This window comes from Macaca thibetana, chromosome 1, assembly GCF_024542745.1.
Source record: "Macaca thibetana thibetana isolate TM-01 chromosome 1, ASM2454274v1, whole genome shotgun sequence".
Taxonomy (NCBI): Eukaryota; Metazoa; Chordata; class Mammalia; order Primates; family Cercopithecidae; genus Macaca; species Macaca thibetana.
The window spans coordinates 35,092,763-35,113,888 of NC_065578.1; the positions used below are offsets into that span (position 1 = coordinate 35,092,763).

A 21,126-nucleotide genomic window follows, 5' to 3' on the forward strand; every position below is an offset into this window, starting at 1 on the left:
CCAAACCTGTTTTTTATGTGACTTGGTGTTAAATATTTATTAAGAAGTTCAAAATTGGGCTCAGCACAATAGCTCACACCTATAATTCCAGCACTTTGGGAGGTTGAGACAGGCAGATCATTTGAGGTCAGGTGATACCAGCCTCGCCAACGTGGCACAATCACGTCTCTACTAAAAATACAAAAAATTAGCTGAACATGATGGCACATGCCTGTAATCCCAGCTACTGGGGAGGTTGACGCACGAGAATCACTTGAGCCCGGTAGGTGGAGGTTGCAGTGAGCCAAGACCATGCCATTGCACTCCAGCCTGGGCGACAGAGCAAGACTCTGTCTTAAAAAACAAAACAAAACAAAAAGAGTTCAAAATTCAACAGTGTATGTCATTGCCTTCTCTATAGGGTACCAGTCGTCCTTCACACTATCATGTTTTATGGGATGATAACTGCTTCACTGCAGATGAACTTCAGCTGCTAACTTACCAGCTCTGCCATACTTATGTACGCTGTACACGATCTGTTTCTATACCTGCACCAGCGTATTACGCTCACCTGGTAGCATTTAGAGCCAGATATCATCTTGTGGACAAAGAACATGACAGGTAATATAAAAACATAACAGGTTCTCACCCAAATCCAAATATTGTCTGCATGTTAGGATTTTCAAGTTCCCCAAGCTATTAGAGGAGTCAGTGATCCATGTGAAAAGTGACGACAGTCAGAACTGACTGCCCAAGGTTTCCTATTGAAATATGTTGTCTAAGTTCATTAGTAATAGAATGATATAGTAACTTAGTTGCTTTACCACATTAAAGCAAAGGAGAGATTATTGGTAATAAAGTGATAGATACCGATAGATAGACAAAATGATATGATGTCTGGGTTTGCTTCTAATTAATTCTGGGGAGATGAGAGAAGTAAAACAAAATTGACCTTGAATTAATAGTGATTGAAGCTGAGTGATGGACACATAAATTGTTACACCAGTCTCTTATTTGTTAATAATTTTGAAATTTTCTACAACAAATAGTATTTATCGGAATCATTACATCAGAATAGAAAGTTTGTTTTTGTGTTCATTGCCACTTCTCTTACAGTGCTGAAGGAAGTCACGTTTCAGGACAGAGCAATGGGCGAGATCCACAAGCTCTTGCCAAGGCTGTACAGATTCACCAAGATACCTTACGCACAATGTACTTTGCTTAAATAGTCCAAGTATATTCTCTGAGAGGAAGCACTGAAAGATGAATTGACATACAACGTATGTTTCCAGTGGAGTCAATTGAGTAAGGACACCTCCAGCCATACAGAAACCAACACTGTGTGGGGGCCAAGGTCTGATCCTTATGTTAATACAAGGAAGATTGTTTACTTCATCAAGGAACACAGCATCATTATGCAATATGAAACCAGCCAACTGCTTTTTGTGCGGTCTCCTGTAGGAAGTATCGCAATTGTTTTGTTTTCATTTCTTGTAGTCTAACCCTTTTAATGCCTTTACCTCAAGTTGCTTGGCAGCACAACTATCTTTGCAAAAAAAGTATCGAAAAAGTAAATGATGGTTTAAAAAATATACACCTTCATGAATAATCAAAGCGATTTTTCAAAATTATGTGCAAAAAATTAATGTGCATTCATATATTCTTGTAAAAGGTGTCTGTGTGTTTTTAAAATATATACATCCATACTTCATATGCATATATATCTGGATCTGGATTGATAATAGATATATATGTGTCTGTGTATATATTTTAGAATTCATTCCATTTGGGGAACTTCCTTTCCCTTTTATTCTACTAGCACTACCGCTTTTATTTCTCTTTTTCCCTTGCCTTCATCACCTACATTTTTTCCCTAATCCTACCAGTGACATTCAAACATTCACCTACCTGGTTCCTTTGAATGTAAAATATGGCAAACTAGATTTCTACTTTTATTTTGCATACCCTATTCCTGACTCCTATCTCCTACATGATTCTGAGTTCTCAACTCTTGATATTGCTGTCTTAAGAATCAAACTTTTATATATATATAGTATACATACATACACAGACACATACACACATATATATACGTAAAATAACTTTTTGTGAGAGTGTGTCTCTCCCCTCCCACTCTGAACATACATTTGCGCAATTTGTATATAAGCAGTAGCAACCTGAACTATTCTTTTTCTTTTCTTTTTCTTTTTTTTTTTTTTTTTGAGACAGAGTCTTGCTCTGTCACCAGGCTGGAGTGCAGTGGCAACATCTCAGCTCGCTGCAACTTCCGCCTCTCGGGTTCAAGTGATTCTCTGGCCTCAGCCTCCCGAGTAGCTGGGACTACAGGCATGCGCCACCACACCCAGCTAATTTTTATATTTTTAGTAGAGACGGGGTTTCACCATGTTGGCCAGGATGGTCTCGATCTCTTGACCTTGTGATCCACCTGCCTCGACCTCCCAAAGTGCTGGGATTATAGGCGTGAGCCACCGCACCTGGCCTGCTATTCTTTTTCTTTAGTGAGTTTGTTAAAGCTGCTATAAATATAAAACCTGTCAGAAGTTGTAACTCTTTCTCTCTGATAAGTGATGTGTTTTCTGAAACCTTCTGTTTCTATGGGTTATACGCAGAAATTCTTTAAAGCTTTTATAAAGGGTAAATATTTTAAAAGATTAGAATTCTGTAGGGGTTGAGACCTCTGAAATTGAATAGAGAGAGAGAAGGGGTTGTTGAGGGACTTTTTTGTTCTGTTTTTTGATAGTTTACTTGCTGCCTCTCATACCTTAATGTGATTTTCATATATTTTATATATATATATGTATGTGTGTGTATATAAACACATATGTATGTGTTTGGAAGTATAGCTTCCTTTTCTTTTATATTTATTAGAATAGTGCTTTAATAATTATAGAATTGTATTGGCAGCATCTTTTATAAAAATATAATCATGTTTATTTTAAGAACTGACAACTTGTTTTTGCTATCTTTTAGTGCAATAAGCAGTTTTAAAGGAAAGTTGTGTCTGTTTGCATCTTTACTATGGATAGGAGGAGGAACAGGCACCTCCATAATTTAAAAGGGCAAAGAATACAGCCTTAATTTCAGAAGGAAAGTTTTGTAATTTTCAGTTTTAAAGCATATCTTTTAAAATTCATCATGAAAAAAGGCTGGACACTGTGGCTTATGCCTGTAATCCTAGCACTTTGGGAGGCCGAGACAGGTGTATCACCTGAGCTCAGGAGTTCAAGACCAGCATGGCCAACATAGTGAAACCCCGTCTCTACTAAAAATACAAAAATTAGCTGGGCATGGTGGTGGACGTCTGTAATCCCAGCTACTCGGGAGGCTGAGGCAGGATTGCTTGAACCCAGGAGGCGGAAGTTGCAGTGAGCCAAGATTGCACCATTGCCCTCCAGCCTGGGCAACAAAAGCAAAACTCTGTCTCAAAAGAAAAAAAAAAATCATAATGAAAATGAAGTGAAATTGCCTAAATGAGTCCAACTTGAATATTAGAAATAAAGTTGAACTTTTATATAAGAAATAATCGTGAATAGGTTAACATATTTAAATTATTTGCAAATAGATTGTGTTTATTGAAGAATCATATTGGCTAGTTGCCCATTTTCATTTACTAAAAAGAATCAGGAAAATGCAAGATGATATTTTAAAACTTTTGCTAATGTATCACCAGTGTAACTTTCCTTTTAAAATTAAGGTGATAGTAACAAAGGAAGTTAGGACTTTGATCATTTTAAATCAGTTAAATCACTGAAATGTGGGAAATTGTTTTACAAAACTTTTGTTTTATTGATTATACTTTAAGGTATTAAAAAGTACTATAAAGCTATCAAAACCGAGTTTATCAGTAACATTGGATTCAGGGGAGCTTTGCACTTTGTAACTCATGAAAATTGCATTTTGATTTTTTTTTTTTTCTTGCACTGGTTCAGAGTATAGATACTACAGATTGTTTCCAGTGGGCATTGTTGTTAGCCTTTCAGAATTCCATCTGCACGTGAAACCTAATGGATTTAGATCTTTAGTTTCTCTCTTACCTGTAATCCACTATTATTGCCAATTCACTGTATTTTGAGCCTAAAATCTGAGCCCATGTCCTCCGACAGGCATGTAATCTTTTGTCCCTCTGCCAGAAAACTAAGAAAGTACTGTATTTTGTATGTTTATTATTTTGAAGTGTCTGAAATGCAATTTACAACACTGTTGCAAAGAACTTTACAAAAGGTAATATTTGTATAGTATATACATTTTTTCTCCCAGCCTTCTCCCATCTCCTCCAGAAAAATTTCCTATAAAAGATGGATTTTTTTACACTGAAATTTTACTGAATATAGTCAGGATCATGGGCAAGAGAAGAAAACAGTATACCCAAGATGATAAAAATTTAATTGGTATGTGCTTGATTAGTGTGAGTAAACATCTTCCTTTATCATGGGAGCTGCACAGATTCATATGGGAAACTTTAGGGAATGACTGTAGATACCCTTTCTCTATGTACTCTCTCACCTAATTTTCAGTCACTCGTATATGCTAGAGTGGAGCCCTTAATTTAAATATATTTGGAAGGACTTTTTTAAGAGGAAAAATATTTTTTCTAAATTATGAAGTTTTACCTTTTGAGTGATTTCTTTTTTAGAGTGCTCTTACACTATTCAGCATTGCTAGTTTAAAGTTGATTAACTTGAAAGAATATGTATACTACATTTCTATTTTGCTAACAAATTGGTATATTAATTACCATTGGTTCTTAATTACAAGAAAACTTGTGCTTAGAATTTTAAGGTAAAAGGCTAAGTGACAAATGCTTCTTGATTTTTGTCCTATTTATTGTTGCACTTCTGGTGCAGAATTTCTAATCTTTTTTATTTTAAAAAAGTTTTTTTTTAAGTTAAACATGAAATTCACAGTGACCCTTCTGCTCCTGCCCTTGCTCACTAACTATATCATGAATGCTAAACTTTAATCTTCTTTTTTCTATGATGTATCTTACAAGACTGACTGTAAAATATCAGTCTGGCAACTAGATAATTGATTTTCATATGAAGAAGAGTTGGGAGTTTAATGTATATTCTTGATGGCTGAAGTGTCTACGTAAAGTGCTGATACATGTATTATATTACAGTATCAGGTTACTGGCATGAAGGACCATACACTTACAATATTGTAGCTGCTATATTTATTTAAGTAGAGTCTGACAGTTACTGCACTAAACAATAAGGAGATAAGCAGGATTCAAGGCTAGTGTTAGACCCTTTTTTTTTCCTAAGTAAGAGTAAGGACACGAAATATCAAAGTAACAAAGGGTGCTGCCATTTTAGTTTCAATTTAATATCAGGATATTCTTTGTTTTAGAAATGTAGATTTTGACTTTTACAGTTTGAAAAAGGGTACCTCAGCCTCCTCAGTACTGGTTTTTTGGCACATTTTCAAAGAAATATTAGATTCCCTTTCTTTTTCTTAATAGTTATCTTCTAACAAGTTTCTTGGAAAAACTATTATTCTAAGGGAAATCCCTGTTTATAACCTATTAATATATTTCTCTTCCTAGAAGACAGTCTAGGAGGGATTCTAGTAGGAATGACTGAGTGTTTCGGAAGGCACTTGATAGAGGCATCTCTGCCTTCCAGCACAGGGATTCTCAGCCTTCTAAAGATGTAGACCAGTTTCCAGGCTAGCTTCTCCACAACTCACCACTGCCTAGTGTTCACTTGTGTATTCTCTAATGGATTTTAGGAGGACAGGCCTCCTGACAGAGTCATGAAAGACTTAAGGCATGTCTAGGGAAATAAAAGCTGACTTGCCCTTCAGCAGGAATGACTGGCAGAGGATCTCAGTGTTCAAGGAAAGAGTGAGCGCTAAGCATGCCAGTGATGGATCTGAAGTGTTTAGATGGATTGCAGACCAGGAATTAGAGACCGTTTGTTACTCAAGGAACTTGATGGATCTGTTTAGAGACCTACATGAATTTGCCAAGGGCGTTGATTTTTATGAAATTCAAGAAGCAAACGACTTGGATACAGCTAGAATATGTTGTAGTCTTCCTATTTCAAACTTGATTTTAATATTTTTACCAAGAAGTTTAACTGACAACTCTGCAAAATTTTCATTCAGTGTCATTAAACCTGAGTTAAATGTTTGCTTAGCTTATCCTCTTAGATGTTCTCCTGTTGAACAGGCAAGTTGCCCTTAACAGTAACTTGCTACTTAGATTACCTTTTATTAGTTAGTCAAGCTGCATAAAGATCATTAGTCTGGCACCTTTATTTTGGCTTTATCCATATGAAGTATTCATTATTTTCATACTTTTTGAGAATTCATAAATGTCTTAAAGCTTCAGTAAGAATTGTTGGGAGGTTTGACATCCAGTAACGCCTTCCTGAGTAGCAGTATAACCCTAATTTAGAACCCTTGTTTTCCTATTTCAGTTCTCATATTTGATCATACAAAAGCACTTTTGTGATTCTATAGGAGTCAAAAAATAAGCCAAGAATAGATAAGTAAGACAGTGCGGAAATCAGAAAATGAGAATTATCTCCAAAAAATATTTTTTAAAAAGTCCTGTTTATACTAAGAACATTCTTGATCAGTTACAATGTTAGAAATGTCACTGTGATTAGTGAAAGCCAAGCTGAGTCCCAGGAAGCAGGGCGGGGAGTGTGTGTGTATATGTATGAGTGTGTATATATATATAATCTCACACACACAAAGGGAAGAACTATTTTGACTTTTTTCCTGCTTTTAAAATGGTACATTTAAGTTTATAATTTTCCGTGTAGTCAACGTAATTTTTTAAACTAAGATACAATGGTCAAGGCTTGTACTAATATTCCCTACTACTCATTGAAATTTGTATTACTTTACCCATCAAAACTAGTACTCCAGATGTTTACGTCATTGATTAAATCTCAAGAATCTTTTGTTCTTAAAATATGGAAGTTAAAGATTTTAATTTGCATTAAAGATAGAAGGATGGTAGATTCAATATAGAGGGTTGAGATTTACCAGTGAGAAACCCTGTTGTAGTATCAGGTAAACAGTGTGACAAAATTAGAATCCTATCAAATCACCTATCCAGCCATTGGGGTCCCTTCCTTTTTTAGACTAATTTCTAAGGTAAACAAAATCTAATGTATCTATGTTAGGGTCTCAGTAAAGCAAAGATGTTTGTCAGGGCATAGACTCTTGAGTTAAAATTTTTAATCATTTTTTTAAGCAAGGCGGTTCTTAGAAAGTGCCTTTTCAGAAGATGGTGCTGTAGATTTTTATTTTTCAAGTAGCACGAAGCTAAGAATTTTAAAGATAAATTATTTTAGAACTCCAAGAGTGTGACAGTTTCATAAAAATAATGTTAGTTGTTGTCCTGAGTCTCGTCCAAGGGAACCAAGGAAAGCTTTTATGCAGTAAAGTAAAGGTAAATGCTCACCAAATTTATTTTGTAAATTTGAAAACAAAGTATTTAGTAGAATTAACCCTTTTAATTCTCAGCTGTATTGGAGGAAATCCATAATGCACATAAAACAGCAAAACTACTTAACTTTTTAACAAGATTATGGGTATAGTACCAGTGTCCAAAGGGAAAGGTAACTTGCCTGGAATTGTAGGCAACATCTTCTAATCTTTTTTTTTTTTTTTTTTTTTTTTTTTTTGAGATAAGCTCTTGCTCTATCACCTAGGCTGGAGTGCAGTGGTATGATCTCAGCTTACTGCAAACTCTGCCTCCCGGGTTCAAGTGATTCTCTTGCCTCAGCCTCCCGAGTAGCTGGGATTACAGGCATGCACCACCACACCCGGCCTAATTAGTCATTACTAAGGAGGACTGCTCATAAAGGCAATACCAAGTCATCATTCAGATCAGCTTAAGCGAGAAAGCAAAATGATGATCTCTATTGTTAAAGAAATTTTATTTTCTAGACACCAAGGAATATTTTAAATGATTTTTTATTTTTTCTAGGATGCAGGAACTATGAAAAATGATGACAAGGCATTTAAAAGGGTTTGATCAGTTAATTAGAAGTAGGATGTGCAAAATTGTGCTTAAGGGGAAATAAGCAAAAGAAAGGAAAATAGCAGGACTTTTCATAGTCATTAGAAATGTAGATAGTGGGCCGGGCGCGGTGGCTCACGCCTGTGATCCCAGCACTTTGGGAGGCCGAGGCGGGCAGATCACGAGGTCAGGAGATCAAGACCATCCTGGCTAATACGGTGAAACCCCGTCTCTACTAAAAATAGAAAAAATTAGCCGGGTGTGGTGGCAGGTGCCTATAGAATGGCGTCAATCCGGGAGGCGGAGCTTGCAGTGAGCTGAGATCGCACCACTGCACTCTAGCCTGGGCGACACAGCGAGACTCCATCTCAAAAAAAAAAAAAAAAGAAAAAAGAAATGTGGTTATCTACCAGAGGGCAATTTTGCTCCATACCAGGAAGCAGTAAATAGCAGTAAATGATCACCTAGGCACTTCTTTCCTGTGAATTTGGTGAGCATTCTTCCAGAAAAGAAAACTAAAAGCAAACAACAACAACAAAAAAAAATACCACACCTCAGTAACCTTGTATGCTGCATTATATAATAATGATAGTAAAATTATATTGTTTGGAGTGTACTGTGTCTGTTTGCAAATATCCATGCACATTAAACTTTTTTGTTTTTATAATGTCTTAATAGCAATTATGAGTTTATTTTTGTTAAGATTAATTTTTCTATTGTGATGTTTATATTTATTGGCAATTTGTGTGCAACTTTTATATTTTGCTTGTTGGTTTTAAGGTATTTTATTTTTATAGATATTTCTAGCTTTCCTCATTCTTTGTAATAGCAGCAAAGATTAAGATGGAGTGTTAATATACCAACCAAACTACGAATTCCATAAACTCTAGAGTTTGAATTTTTACCAATAAACCATTAACACTATTTTGTAACTTAGAATATTTAATGTTGTTTATATAGTGGGCATTAAAGACAGTCTTTAGACAGATTTCTACATGTGGAGGGGAGGTGGGGCTTTCCTGTAAGTTTGATCTTTTTTTTCCCTTTAGTAGCAAACTAACATAACAGATTGGATTTATTTTACCTGATTGCAGTTTTGGGGAAACCTGTCAAATAAATGATTGTTACATGCCTTTCCTTTTTTTTTTTTTTTTTAACTTTTAAGTACATTGAAACTGCTCAAATGGTCACATTTTTCAGCATTAGGATTAAGATACCTTTTTGTAGGCCTGGAAAACAAATAGCAAATGATTCAAAACTCATTGATAATTGATTTTGAAATGAAACTTTTCCCCCATAATTTGTTATATGGAAGATTTGCTACCCTGATTTTTTCCCTAGCATACTTCTAAAGTTGATTCAATCCCTGAGTATCAGCGAAGAAATCAGAGTTTAAGTGGCTAGAGAGAGCCAGGTATGAAGACTGATTAAGAGAGTACTTCAGCTACTTAAAAATTTCAATAGTAATAAGTTATGAATGTGAATAAATTGGAAGGCAGTAAAAAGAATGATTATAGAATATTAAATTCAATTATATATAGATACTCCAGTTTCCTAGTGAGTAGGTCAAGATTATTTGTTTGTTTTGTGGCACAATCATAGTTCACTATAACTTCAAACTCCTGGGCTCAGGTTATCCTCCCACCTCAAGCTCTGAAGTAGCTGGGACTACTCGCGTGCGCCACCATGCCCAGCTGATGGTTTTTTTCTTTAGAGGTGGGGTCACTATATTGCCCAGGCTGGTCTTGAACTCCTAAGCTCAAGTGATCCTCCCACGTCAGCCTCCCAAAGTGCTGGGATTATAGCCATGAGCCACTACAGCAGGCCAAGATCAAGATTATGTATATTGGCATGTTAACTTTTAAAATAAAAGTACGGCCGGGCGCGGTGGCTCAAGCCTGTAATCCCAGCACTTTGGGAGGCCGAGACGGGCGGATCACGAGGTCAGAAGATCGAGACCATCCTGGCTAACACGGTGAAACCCCGTCTCTACTAAAAAATGCAAAAAACTAGCCGGGCGAGGTGGCGGGCGCCTGAAGTCCCAGCTACTCGGGAGGCTGAGGCAGGAGAATGGCGTAAGCCCAGGAGGCGGAGCTTGCAGTGAGCTGAGATCCAGCCACTGCACTCCAGCCTGGGCGACAGAGCGAGACTCCGTCTCAAAAAAAATAAAAATAGAAATAAAAGTACATGGTCTGGGCACAGTGGCTCACGCCTGTAATCCCAGCACTTTGGGAGGCTGAGGCAGGCAGACGACCTGAGGTCAGGGGTTTGAGACCAGCCTGGCCAACATGGCGAAAACCTGTCTCTACTAAAAATGCAAAAATTAGCTGGGCGTGGTGGCACATGCCTGTAGCCCCAGCTACTCAGGAGGCTGAGGCAGGAGAATCACTTGAACTCAGGAGGCGGAGGTTGCAGTGAGCCGAGATCTCGCCATTGCACTCCAGCCTGGGCAACAAGAGTGAAACTCCGTCTCAGAAAATAAAAATAAAAATAAATAAAAGTACATGAAAAAAGTATATTCCCGTAAGCAGGTAAAATACTTGCATTGTATTTTTACACCATGAATTTGCTTGTCAGGAAATTTCTATAAGAGGTTAAAAGATAAACTGTATTCCATCCTCTGGGTTTTCAATTCTAAATTATTGGAACTCAATGTATGACATTTTACTGTAGTGTATTATTCCACTGAGAGGCAGGGAAATGGAAAAGTGTCAGGTAATTATAAATGGGAAAATTTTATTTTTGTATGGTAAGTTTTACAGTTTAACATAGATCAACATGTGTTTTCTTGTAGAGATTAGCCATTTCATTTCTTTTTGCATTTTTGCCAGTTACATTAGTTTGCTCTATGATATACTATTCTGAGATACTTCCTCCACCCCCCACACATCAAGTACTAATTGTATACAGATAGTACAGATTTGTACTTTGATTATAAGAGTTTGTTACTACTAATTAAAAGCAAATTAATGTGGCTGGGCATGGTGGCTCACACCTGTAATCCCAGCACTTTGGGTGGGTGGCCGAGGTGGGCGGATCACGAGGTCAGGAGTTGGAGACCAGCCTGCCCAATATGGTGAAACCCTGTCTCTACTAAAAATACAAAAATTAGTTGGGCATGGTGGTATGCGCCTGTAATCCCAGCTACTGGGGAGGCTGAGGCAGGAGAATGGCTTGAACCCAGGAGGCGGAGGTTGCAGTGAGCCAAGATAGCACCACTGCACTCCAGCCTGGGTGACAGAGCAAGACTCCATCTCAAAAGAAAAAAAAAAGCTAAATATTTTTGCTGTGAGTGTATGTCCCCTTTTAAGGATATTTATTGCGCTTACAACCTTTATAGTTGTATTCATTACATGTCAACATGTAATAACAAGGTTAGCAGACATGTAGTTCCTGAAGACCAACATTTTGAAAGTTGTCTCTGGGCCAGGCGTGGTGGCTCACGGCTGTAATCCCAGCGCTTTGGGAGGCCAAGGTGGGCGAATCACCTGGTCAAGAGATCGAGACCATCCTGGCCAACATGCTGAAACCCCATCTCTACTAAAAATACAAAAATTAGCTGGGTGTGGTGGCACACACCTGTAGTCCCAGCTACTTGGGAGGCTGAGGCAGGCGAATCGCTTGAACCTGGGAGGCAGAGATAAGACTCCATCTCAAAAAAAAAAAAAAAAAAAGAAGGTGCATCTGGTCCTGTGTTTTCTTTTTCCTTCTGAAAGTTCATAGAAACCTGGCATATAGAGCCTATTTTGCTGTTTTAACTGGTAGGCTTCACAAATCCTGCTACCTGGCATCAGTACAGCTTGACCGCAGTGAAGTACTTGATGGCTTATTCATGTTTAGTTCACCTCTTTAGAAAGAAAGCTTTGTGGCCAGGAGCGGTGGCTCACACCTGTAATCCCAACACTTTGGGCGGCTGAGGTGAGCGGATCACCTGAGGTCAGGAGTTCAAGACCAGCCTGGCCAACATGGCAAAACCCCATCTCTTCTAAAAATACAAAAATTAGCGAGGTGTAGGCAGGAGGCTAAGGCAGGAGAATCGCTTGAACACAGGAGGCAGAGGATGCAGTAAGCCAAGATCACGCCACTGCACTCCAGCCTGGGTAACAGAGTGAGACATCTCAAAAAAAAGAAAAAAAAAAAAATCTTTGTGCAGTAATAGATCATCCCAAAAAAGAATTGCCATGAACAGCGTTATGTGTAGAAAACAGATGGGAGTGTTGGTCATTAGAGCCTTGCTTTTTAAATTTTACTCTTTCCAAAAATTGGCTGTATGCTATCTATAATTTTATGTTTGATGTTGAAGAGGCAACACCAGAGACTAGAGAGGGAGATTACTCTGATATTTAGTGCCTAAAACTTTCATCTTGGCTGGGCACGGTGGCTCACACCTGTAATCCCAGCACTTTGGGAGGCTGAGGCAGGCTGATTACCTGGGGTCAGGAGTTCGAGACCAGCCTTGCCAACATGGCAAAACCCGTTTCTACTAAAAATACAAAAATTAGCCAGGCATGGTGGTGGGCACCTGTTATCCCAGCTACTCAGGAGGCTGAGGCAAGAGTATCATTTGAACCCAGGAGGCAGAGATTGCACTGAACTGAGATTGCACCATTGCACTCCAGCTTGGGTGACAAGAATGAAACTCCGTCTCAAAAAATAATAATAATTTTAAAAATAAAAGACAACTTTCATCTTTTTTTTTTTTGAGACCGAGTCTCGCTGTGTTGCCCAGGCTGGAGTGCAGTGGTCCAATCTCAGCTCGCTACAACCTCCACCTCCCGGGTTCAAGTGATTCTCCTGCCTCAGCCTCCCGAGTAGCTGGGACTACAGGCGTCCGCCACCACTCCTGGCTAATTTTTGTATTTTTAGTAGAGACGGGGTTTCACCGTATTGGCCAGGCTGGTCTCGAACTCCTGACCTTGTGATCCGCCCGCCTCAGCCTCCCAAAGTGCCGGGATTACAGGCTTGAGTCACCACGCCTGGCAAAACTTTCATCTTTATTTCATTTTTGGTTGGGAAAACAAACAAATCTCTTAAGTTAATCCTTTAATAGTCTTTTTAGAACCAAAGAAGGAAAGACTGCAAAAATGTTGCATTCGTGCATCTTTATTGTCAGAATCTGAGAAACTGGAGGTTTTTGCAAAGAAATAGACTAGTAGGATTGTGAGAATATATAGTGAGGGGGAAATTAGAATAAGGTTCCTTTGCTGGGATCCTTGGACAGAAACCTTACAATTGTTTAGTATTTGCAGAGTAAAAGAGCAACTATTGCTATTTGAACCTATAGAAGAGACCTAAGACGAGCGTCTCGGTAATCTACATTTATATGATGATATTGTCCCAGACCCAAAGGCACACCTGTTCTCAGTAACTTAGAGAAGCCGTGGAGGTTGCTTCTGAATTACAGTAAAGAAACTAAATGAAGCACACTTAAATAGAGCCAGGCATTGCTATCAACATAATGTCTTTGGTGTTCCTCTTTAAATAGAAGACACCAAGCAGGGCCTTTCCAGGCAAGGTAGTCTGTCCTGTAAAGAAAATGGTTTTTGGCCGGGCGCCGTGGCTCAAGCCTGTAATCCCAGCACTTTGGGAGGCCGAGACGGGCGGATCACGAGGTCAGGAGATCGAGACCATCCTGGCTAACACGGTGAAACCCCGTCTCTACTAAAAAGTACAAAAAACTAGCCGGGGGAGGTGGCGGGCGCCTGAAGTCCCAGCTACTCGGGAGGCTGAGGCAGAAGAATGGCGTAAACCCAGGAGGCGGAGCTTGCAGTGAGCCGAGATCGCGCCACTGCACTCCAGCCTGGGCGACAGAGCGGGACTCCGTCTCAAAAAAAAAAAAAAAAAAAAAGAAAATGGTTTTGGTGTGGGATTTGGTAAAAACACTGGTTAGTTTGTAATGAAGAAAGAATTTTGGCACAGATAGTCCAACCCAGTTAGTGGATACAGTTTGATCCCAGGGAGTTTAACAAAAACAAGCTTTGGTTTTGCTAGCAACAGACTTGATCTTCTATAGTAATTAATTGCAATTAAGGTTTTCCAGGAGCTTTCTCATTTCTTAGCGCAGGGTCCAACCCTGTTCCCTCTTTAAAAAAGAAAGAATAGGCTGGGCGCAGTGGCTCACACCTGTAATCCCGACACTTTGGGAGGCCGAGGCAGGCGGATCACAAGCTCAGGAGTTCAAGACCAGCCTGGCCAATATGGTGAAACCCTGTCTCAACTAAAAATACAAAAATTAGCCAGGCATGGTGGCAGGCACCTGTAGTCCCAGCTACTCCGGAGGCTGAGGCAGGAGAATACTACTAGTCTGAATTACAGTAAAGAAATTAAATGAAGTATTTATCCTTAATAGAGCCAGGCATTGGTATCAACATAACGTCTTTGGTGTTCCCCTTTAAATAGAAAACACCAAGCAGGGCCTTTCCAGACAAAGTAGTCTGGAACTCGGGAGGCGGAGCTTGCAGTGAGCCGAGATCGCCCCACTGCACTCCAGCCTGGGCGACAGGGCGAGACTCTGTCTCAAAAAAAAAAAAAAAAGAATAGGAAAAGGACTTAGAGGCAGTTTATATAGAATTCTACTGGGGGTAAATAACACTCTCAAAATACTTGGGAAAGAAGAATCACATGCCACAAGTTATAGCTTGATTGATATTTCAGCACGTTTTCCATGTTTGTATTCTAAAGTTTGTTTCCTTTGACATTCCATTATCTTATTTACTAGAGTGCCACCATTCTTATTTGTAATACAATCAGTGTTTTATGCCATTTGTGAATCACACAATTGTTCTTTTCTCCCCACCACACACACACACGCACACTGTTAAAAATAAAAGAGGGGAAGGATAAAACAAAAATAGAATGATGATTATTACAGTGTAACTTTAACATATATGAAGAGAAATTCTAACTCAGTTAAGTGAGAATTAAGATTGAAAGTATTAATGTTGCAAGTATTATCTCTAGTCATGGAATTTTTTGCTAGCTATAGAGTGCTAATGTGAACAGAATATAAATCAGGAACATGATGTATTATAGCAAAGTGATAAAATTATTATTGGTATTAGTCAGGTGTGATGGTTTGCACCTGTAGTCCGAACTTCTCAGGAGGGTGAGGCAGGAGGATAGTTGAGCCCAGGAGTTTAAAGCAAGCCTGGGCAACACAGCAAGACCCCAATCTTTAAAATAAATAAATAATAAATAAGAATTATTCTTGAAAGTAATATTTTAACCTGCCAACCAACAGAGATACTCATACTCTTAAAGAAAATTAATATAGCTTATGGATTTGATAAATTGGACTCTGATTTAAACTTTAAAATGTTATGACTTTTATTCGGATACATGATTTCTAAAATATGTAAAAAATTATATTGAATGAATACTTAACCTGTTCATTTCTTTTATGTATTTATTCTGACTTTTTTATACAGCTTATGTCTCACATCTGCCTTCTTGATATGTGCAAAATATTATGTAAAAATAGTTGAAAACTCATCCCAGTTCCTGGTCAAGCGTGGGCTGTAAGAGAGAAGGCTTAAGGTCTTCTTTAACGGAGGAACTTTTGAAAGCTCACAACTGGAAAAAGCCTATTGAGAATTTGTTGCCTTTGAGAGTAGAAAGGGCTCTAGAATATGAGCCAGGGACTTGGAATTTAGTAATAGGTCTCCCACTGATTTGTTCTGTGTCCTTAGGCAATTCTCTTAATCTCTGTGTGCGTAGTTTCCCATTGTAAATAAGAGTGGTAATACCTGTCCTCACCTACCTCACTAAATTGTTGGGGTTTTTTGTTTTGAGTCAGGGTCTCACTCTGTTGCCCAGGCTGAACTACAGTGGCATGATCATAGTTCACTACAGCCTCCAACTCCTGGGCCCAAACTATCCTCCTGCTTCAGCCTCCCAAGTAGCTGGGACTAGAGGTGCATGCCACCACACCTGGCTGATTCTTTTCTTTGATTGCAGAGATGGGGTCTCACATGTTGTCCAGGCTGATCTCTAACTCCTGAGCTCTCAAGCAGTCCTCCTGCCTCAGCCACCCAGAGTGCTGGGATCATAGGCATGAGCTCAAGCAGTCCTCCTGCCTCAGCACCCAGTGCTGGGATCATAGGCATGCTCACTAAATTGTTGTAAGAATAAGATAATGTTTGCGGAAGTATTTGAGTTCTCCAAAGGAAAAGCTCTTCAGACTTTCAAGATAATAGAAGAGTGTGTGTGAAGGATTCCTTTCCAGTTTGCCTCTGTGAAAGTGTCTTTAATTACCATAGGTCATTTTATGAAACAGGAATAAGAGAAACATAGGCCTTATCATGGTATAGTGTTCACTTACAAGCATATCCTGTTGTTGTTTCCCTGCAAGATATCCAGCACACAGGCTGAATTTTTCTTTATAATAATCCTTGGCAAAAGCATAACTTCAAAAACCAAATTATTTTAGTGGTGCTATGGCAGCTGCAGCTTTATTTTGAGTTAGATTAATGTGGTGAAAACCATCAAATACTTAGAAATTGGCTGGGCGCAGTGGCTCACGCCTGTAATCCCAGCACTTTAGGAGGCTGAGGCAGGTAGATCACTTGAGGTCAGGAGTTCGAGACCAGCCTGGCCAACATGGTGAAACCCTGTCTCTACTAAAAATACAGAAATTAGCTGGGCGTGATAGAGGGTGCCTGTAATCCCAGCTAACTCAGGAGGCTGAGGTGGGAGAATTGCTTGGACCCAGGAGACAGAGGTTGCAGTGAGCCAAGATTGTGCCACTGCACTCCAGCCTGGGCAACAAAGCGAAACTCTGTCTCAACAACAATAATAATAATAATAATAATATACAAATACTTAGAAATTAACTTCGCCTTTGCCTTCAGGCACTTTTGCTACATGTTAGTATCAGAGGCTCTTGTACAACTAGATGGTTATTCCCCTGTTTCTTGGCCGATTTTTGGTACCTTTCTTTGAAGAAGAGGGTTAGATTTTAAGAAAGAAAGTGTGCTTATTTCACTCATGGCTTTGCAGAATTTAACTTTGCTCTACTTTAAAAATTCCAATCATCATGTACCTGTAAAGGTTAAATATAGTGAAAGTTTTTGCTTCATGTGAATCAGTTCTGAGCACCTGCGGGTTATGTCAGGCATCTGATGCAGTTCCCTTTATGGATCGTGGCAGGTCCTTACATTTCAGCAGGCTTATGCATTTCCATGGGGGGAAGAGATTCTGTTTCTAGGAAATTACAAAGGGCATACCACTGCAGGGAGTGTAAACAATTCTTTGTTGCTACAGACAAGATTTTTTTAAAAAAGGAAAAAGGATGCATTTTAGGTACACAGGGTATGGATGCATTCAACACTTACTTTTATCTCTACAGATGCCGACCTCCCCTTGTTGCAGGCAGTTGGCTTTTCCAACTCATTACTAACAAAGGTGGCATCTGCATTAATCTCAATCAGAATTTCAAGTACTGAAGATGAAAAGTTGGGGAGATTCATGTTTGAAAAATGAAAAATGAACAAAAAATCCACCTTATGCAATGAGATAGCTGACAATGATATATCAGGAATACTTTTAACCTATTTTTGCTGCAATGTGTAGCTTTAATGTCTCTTTTCAGTTATGGACCCATGAAAGTATTACTATATCTTGTGAATAAAGATCATTCTTATGGACTAGTACGTGGATGCATTCATAGGCTGTGGGAAGCAGTGGTGTGCGTATGTGTGTATATATCAATATTTTATGTTTATGACTCTGCATATTAAGTTTATATAGAAAAAATAATGTGTTTCTTTAGTGTTTGGGGGACTAAATTGTATTATGACCATTCCAGTGTAATCTGACTGCTCACTCTAGAGAATATTTCTGTTATACACAATGCACATACAAACATACACCCCTAAAGCGTAGCTAACTGCTCCCACTAGATAACTGCTGCTAAAAAAATAAAAAATAAAAATTTTAAAAACCCCTAAGTAATGGAGGAAGAAATAGCATTCTTTTAAAAGGGGCTTTTCTGAAGAGTAAAATGTAAATACAGGACATGTGGGGAGGGTGGGGCCGCCTGCAAAATGTCCTGAAGATGGACAAATAGCCTTTTAAATTCTACTTTTTAACCATCTTTACCGTGTGTGCCTATTTGTATTGCAGATGTGAACTACTATTTTTGGAGGTTGATATCAGTATGTTTTGAAACTGAATTATTACATAAAATCAGAGTAACCTCTTTCTCAATCCTCCTTTTCCACACTATTCTTGCCAAATATTTCTGCTGAAACCCAGTTTCAGCAAGGCAAAATGATGGGACTCTCAAACCTCCCTCCTCATCTTCCCTTCCCCTCTGTCTTATGCCTGGCCTGGCCTTTTTTGTTGTTGTCGTTGGCTTTTCATAAGTAAGAACAATTTATTGTAGTATTTCAAGACTGCAGAATTTCAAGTGTATATCTATAAACCTTTTTAAAAAATCTTCGGCTACACAGTAACATCAATTAAAACAAGAGTGAGTCTAAGTCTGCAATATGCTATAGGACCAGATAAGATTTTGAATGAGACTAAACTTGACTGCCATATTTTATTAAGAGGAAATTGGAACTTCATGGTGGGGAATGGATGAGAGCAGGTCTATGATATATATGTAGTCATTGTATAATTAGAAACACCAAATGCTGAATCCTATCACTGTGTTCTTGGGGGCCAGGCCTTGGATTTGGTTGTCATTTAAACTCTTTGAAGATTATATGTAATTATAATGAGCAGAAGGCAAATAAAGTTTTTGAACAAAAGTACTTGTTTTCAGTATTTAAAATTTGGTAATATATTTTCTTTTTCAGTTACACTATCTTCCCCACAAAAATTATTATACTACAAACAAGTTATGAGTGAGATGGAGAAGCTTGAAGAAGCTGGTTTTTAAGCAGCTCATACAATATTTTGCGTTAAAGAAATTGTCATTGTTTCCTGTTGGGAGGCAAAAAACAACAACAACAATAACAAAAAGAAATTGTCATGATTCTTTCTGAGCCAAACTGTCACGAAATGTTCTGTGACAGAACCACTACTCTTTTTTCTGCCATTCTGCCTACTGGAGAGTTCTATGTTGTATTTATTTTTAATCCTTGAGTTTAGAAATATTAATGGTTTTAGTGTTGCTTAGCTTCAGTTTGAAGTATAACTTTCACTAATAACTGCAATAAAAAGAAAAGCTTTGCTCTTAAACTTTCTCTTGTGTGGTCATCATTACAGCTTTTCAGACTAGGGAACGGGACCCACGTGATACAGTGGAAAGAACGTAAGCTTTAGTCGTGAAGTCCTGGGTTCAAACCTTGATTATGTGACACTCTGAGCAAGTTCCTTGATGCTTCTAAATCTCTGTTTCCTTCAGTGTGAAAGGAGAAAATAGAACTGTTGGAGCATTAAATGAGACAATATATAGAATGTTTCCAGTGCTGGGCATGTGGCTGGAGTTCAGGTTTTTCAAAGACTGCCTACCTCCCCCCTACCCCACCCATTTTTCACCTTCTTAAATAAAAGACAGTGAGTGGAGTGAAAATGGGGAGATGACACTAGGCTTCCAAACTTTGCCAGGAGGTGAAAGAATTAAGAATGTGTAGGGAAAAAAGGAACCAAAATGAACTGGGGGAATCTTTGCAGGCCCAAAAGTGGATACACAGCCCCGATATGCGATGCAAGAAAACACTGGACTAAGATTTTGGAAATCAGCTCTCAACCCTCTTTAACTGCATAATTTCAGGTATAGCTCTGCATTTTTTAATTAAAGTTGTTAGACTAATGCCAGAAGTCGCAAGTTGGCAGGCAAATTTCAGTCTGCAAATAATTTTTAACTGTTTAAATTTTTTTTTCTTTTTTTTTTCTTTTTTTTTTTTTTTTTTTTTTTTTGAGATGGAGTCTTGTTCTGTCACCCAGGCTGGAGTGCAGTGGTGTGATCTCAGCTCACTGCTACCTCCACCTCCCGGGTTCAAGTGATTCTCCTGCCTCAGCCTCCTGAGTAGCTGGGATTACAGGCGCGTGCCACCACTCCCAGCTAATTGTTTGTATTTCTTGTAGAGATGGGGTTTCACCATGTTGGTCAGGCTGGTCTTGAACTCCTGACCTCGTTATCTGCCCGCCTCGGACTCCCAAAGTGCTGGGATTACAGGCGTGAGCCACCGTGGCCTGCCAATTGTTTACGATTTTTTAAGAGAGACAGGGTCTCTCTCGCCTAGGTGGGAATGCAGTGGCAAGATCACAGCTCACCTCCTGGGCTCAAGGATCTTCCTGCCTCAGCCTCCCAAGTAGCTAAGACAACAGGTGTACACCACCACATTCGGATAGTTTTTAAAATTTTTGTAGAGATGGGAGTCTCACTATGTTGACCAGGCTGGTCTCAAATTCCTGGCCTCAAGCAATCCTCCCACCTCAACCTCCCAAAGTGCTTGGATTACAAGCATGAGACACTGCACCTGGCCCAGATTTTATCTTCTCTTTAAAAATAAGAACCAAGTGTGGTGGCATGCCCCTGTAATCCCAGCTATTTGGGAAGCTGAGGCAGGAGGCTTGCTTGAGGCCAAGAGTTCGAAGCTACAGTGAGTTGCGATCATACCACCGTAGTCCAGCCTGGACAAAAGAGCGAGACCCTGTCTCCAAAACAAAAAATAGTAAGATATGCTAGAACCGAACAAATCGCCAGTTACATTAGAGCTCAACTGCTTGAGACTTTCTTCAGAGCAAGGTTGCTCAGAACACCACACTTAAGCATCAGAAATGAGGTGGCAGTCTAAGGTAAAATGCTAAGTGTTGTTGTTGTTTTGAGACGGAGTCTCGCTCTGTCGCCCAGGCTGAAGTGCAATGGCACCATTTCTGCTCACCACAACCTCCATCTCCTAGGTTCAAGCGACTCTCCTGCCTCAGCCTATAGAGTAGCTGGATTACAGGCTCCCGCCACCACGCCAGCTAATTTTTTGTATTTTTAGTAGAGATGAGGTTTCACCCTCTTGGCCAGGCTGGTCTCGAACTCCTGACCTCAGGTGATCCACCTACCTTGGCTTCCAAAGTGCTGGGATTACAGGCGTGAGCTACCATGCCTGGCCAGTGAGGGGCATACATCTGAATGTAGTTTTCATGTTTCAGTTGTCTGATTATTTGACAGATTTATCTCAGCTGCTGATACTTGCATA

General features: G+C 39.1%; 2 protein-coding genes across 15 annotated transcripts in view; one reads left to right on the forward strand and one right to left on the reverse strand.

Annotated features, from left to right (window-relative positions):
• Nucleotides 1–19,168, forward strand: part of LOC126959105 (protein argonaute-3) — a 235,011-nt gene extending 215,843 nt beyond the window's left edge. For 12 of the 14 annotated variants that reach the window (XM_050798118.1, XM_050798061.1, XM_050798066.1 and 9 more), the window contains 2 exons: nt 401–600; nt 1,096–8,917. In XM_050798118.1, the coding sequence (XP_050654075.1) occupies nt 401–600; nt 1,096–1,204 (309 nt within the window). In that variant the 3' untranslated portion in view covers nt 1,205–8,917. Of the gene's footprint in view, nt 1–400; nt 601–1,095; nt 8,918–18,783 lie in introns of those variants that run through there. The other 2 variants (XM_050798073.1, XM_050798077.1) reach the window with 2 other exon arrangements.
• Nucleotides 1–21,126, reverse strand: part of PSMB2 (proteasome 20S subunit beta 2) — a 623,524-nt gene that overhangs the window by 470,987 nt on the left and 131,411 nt on the right. The window lies entirely within an intron of this gene.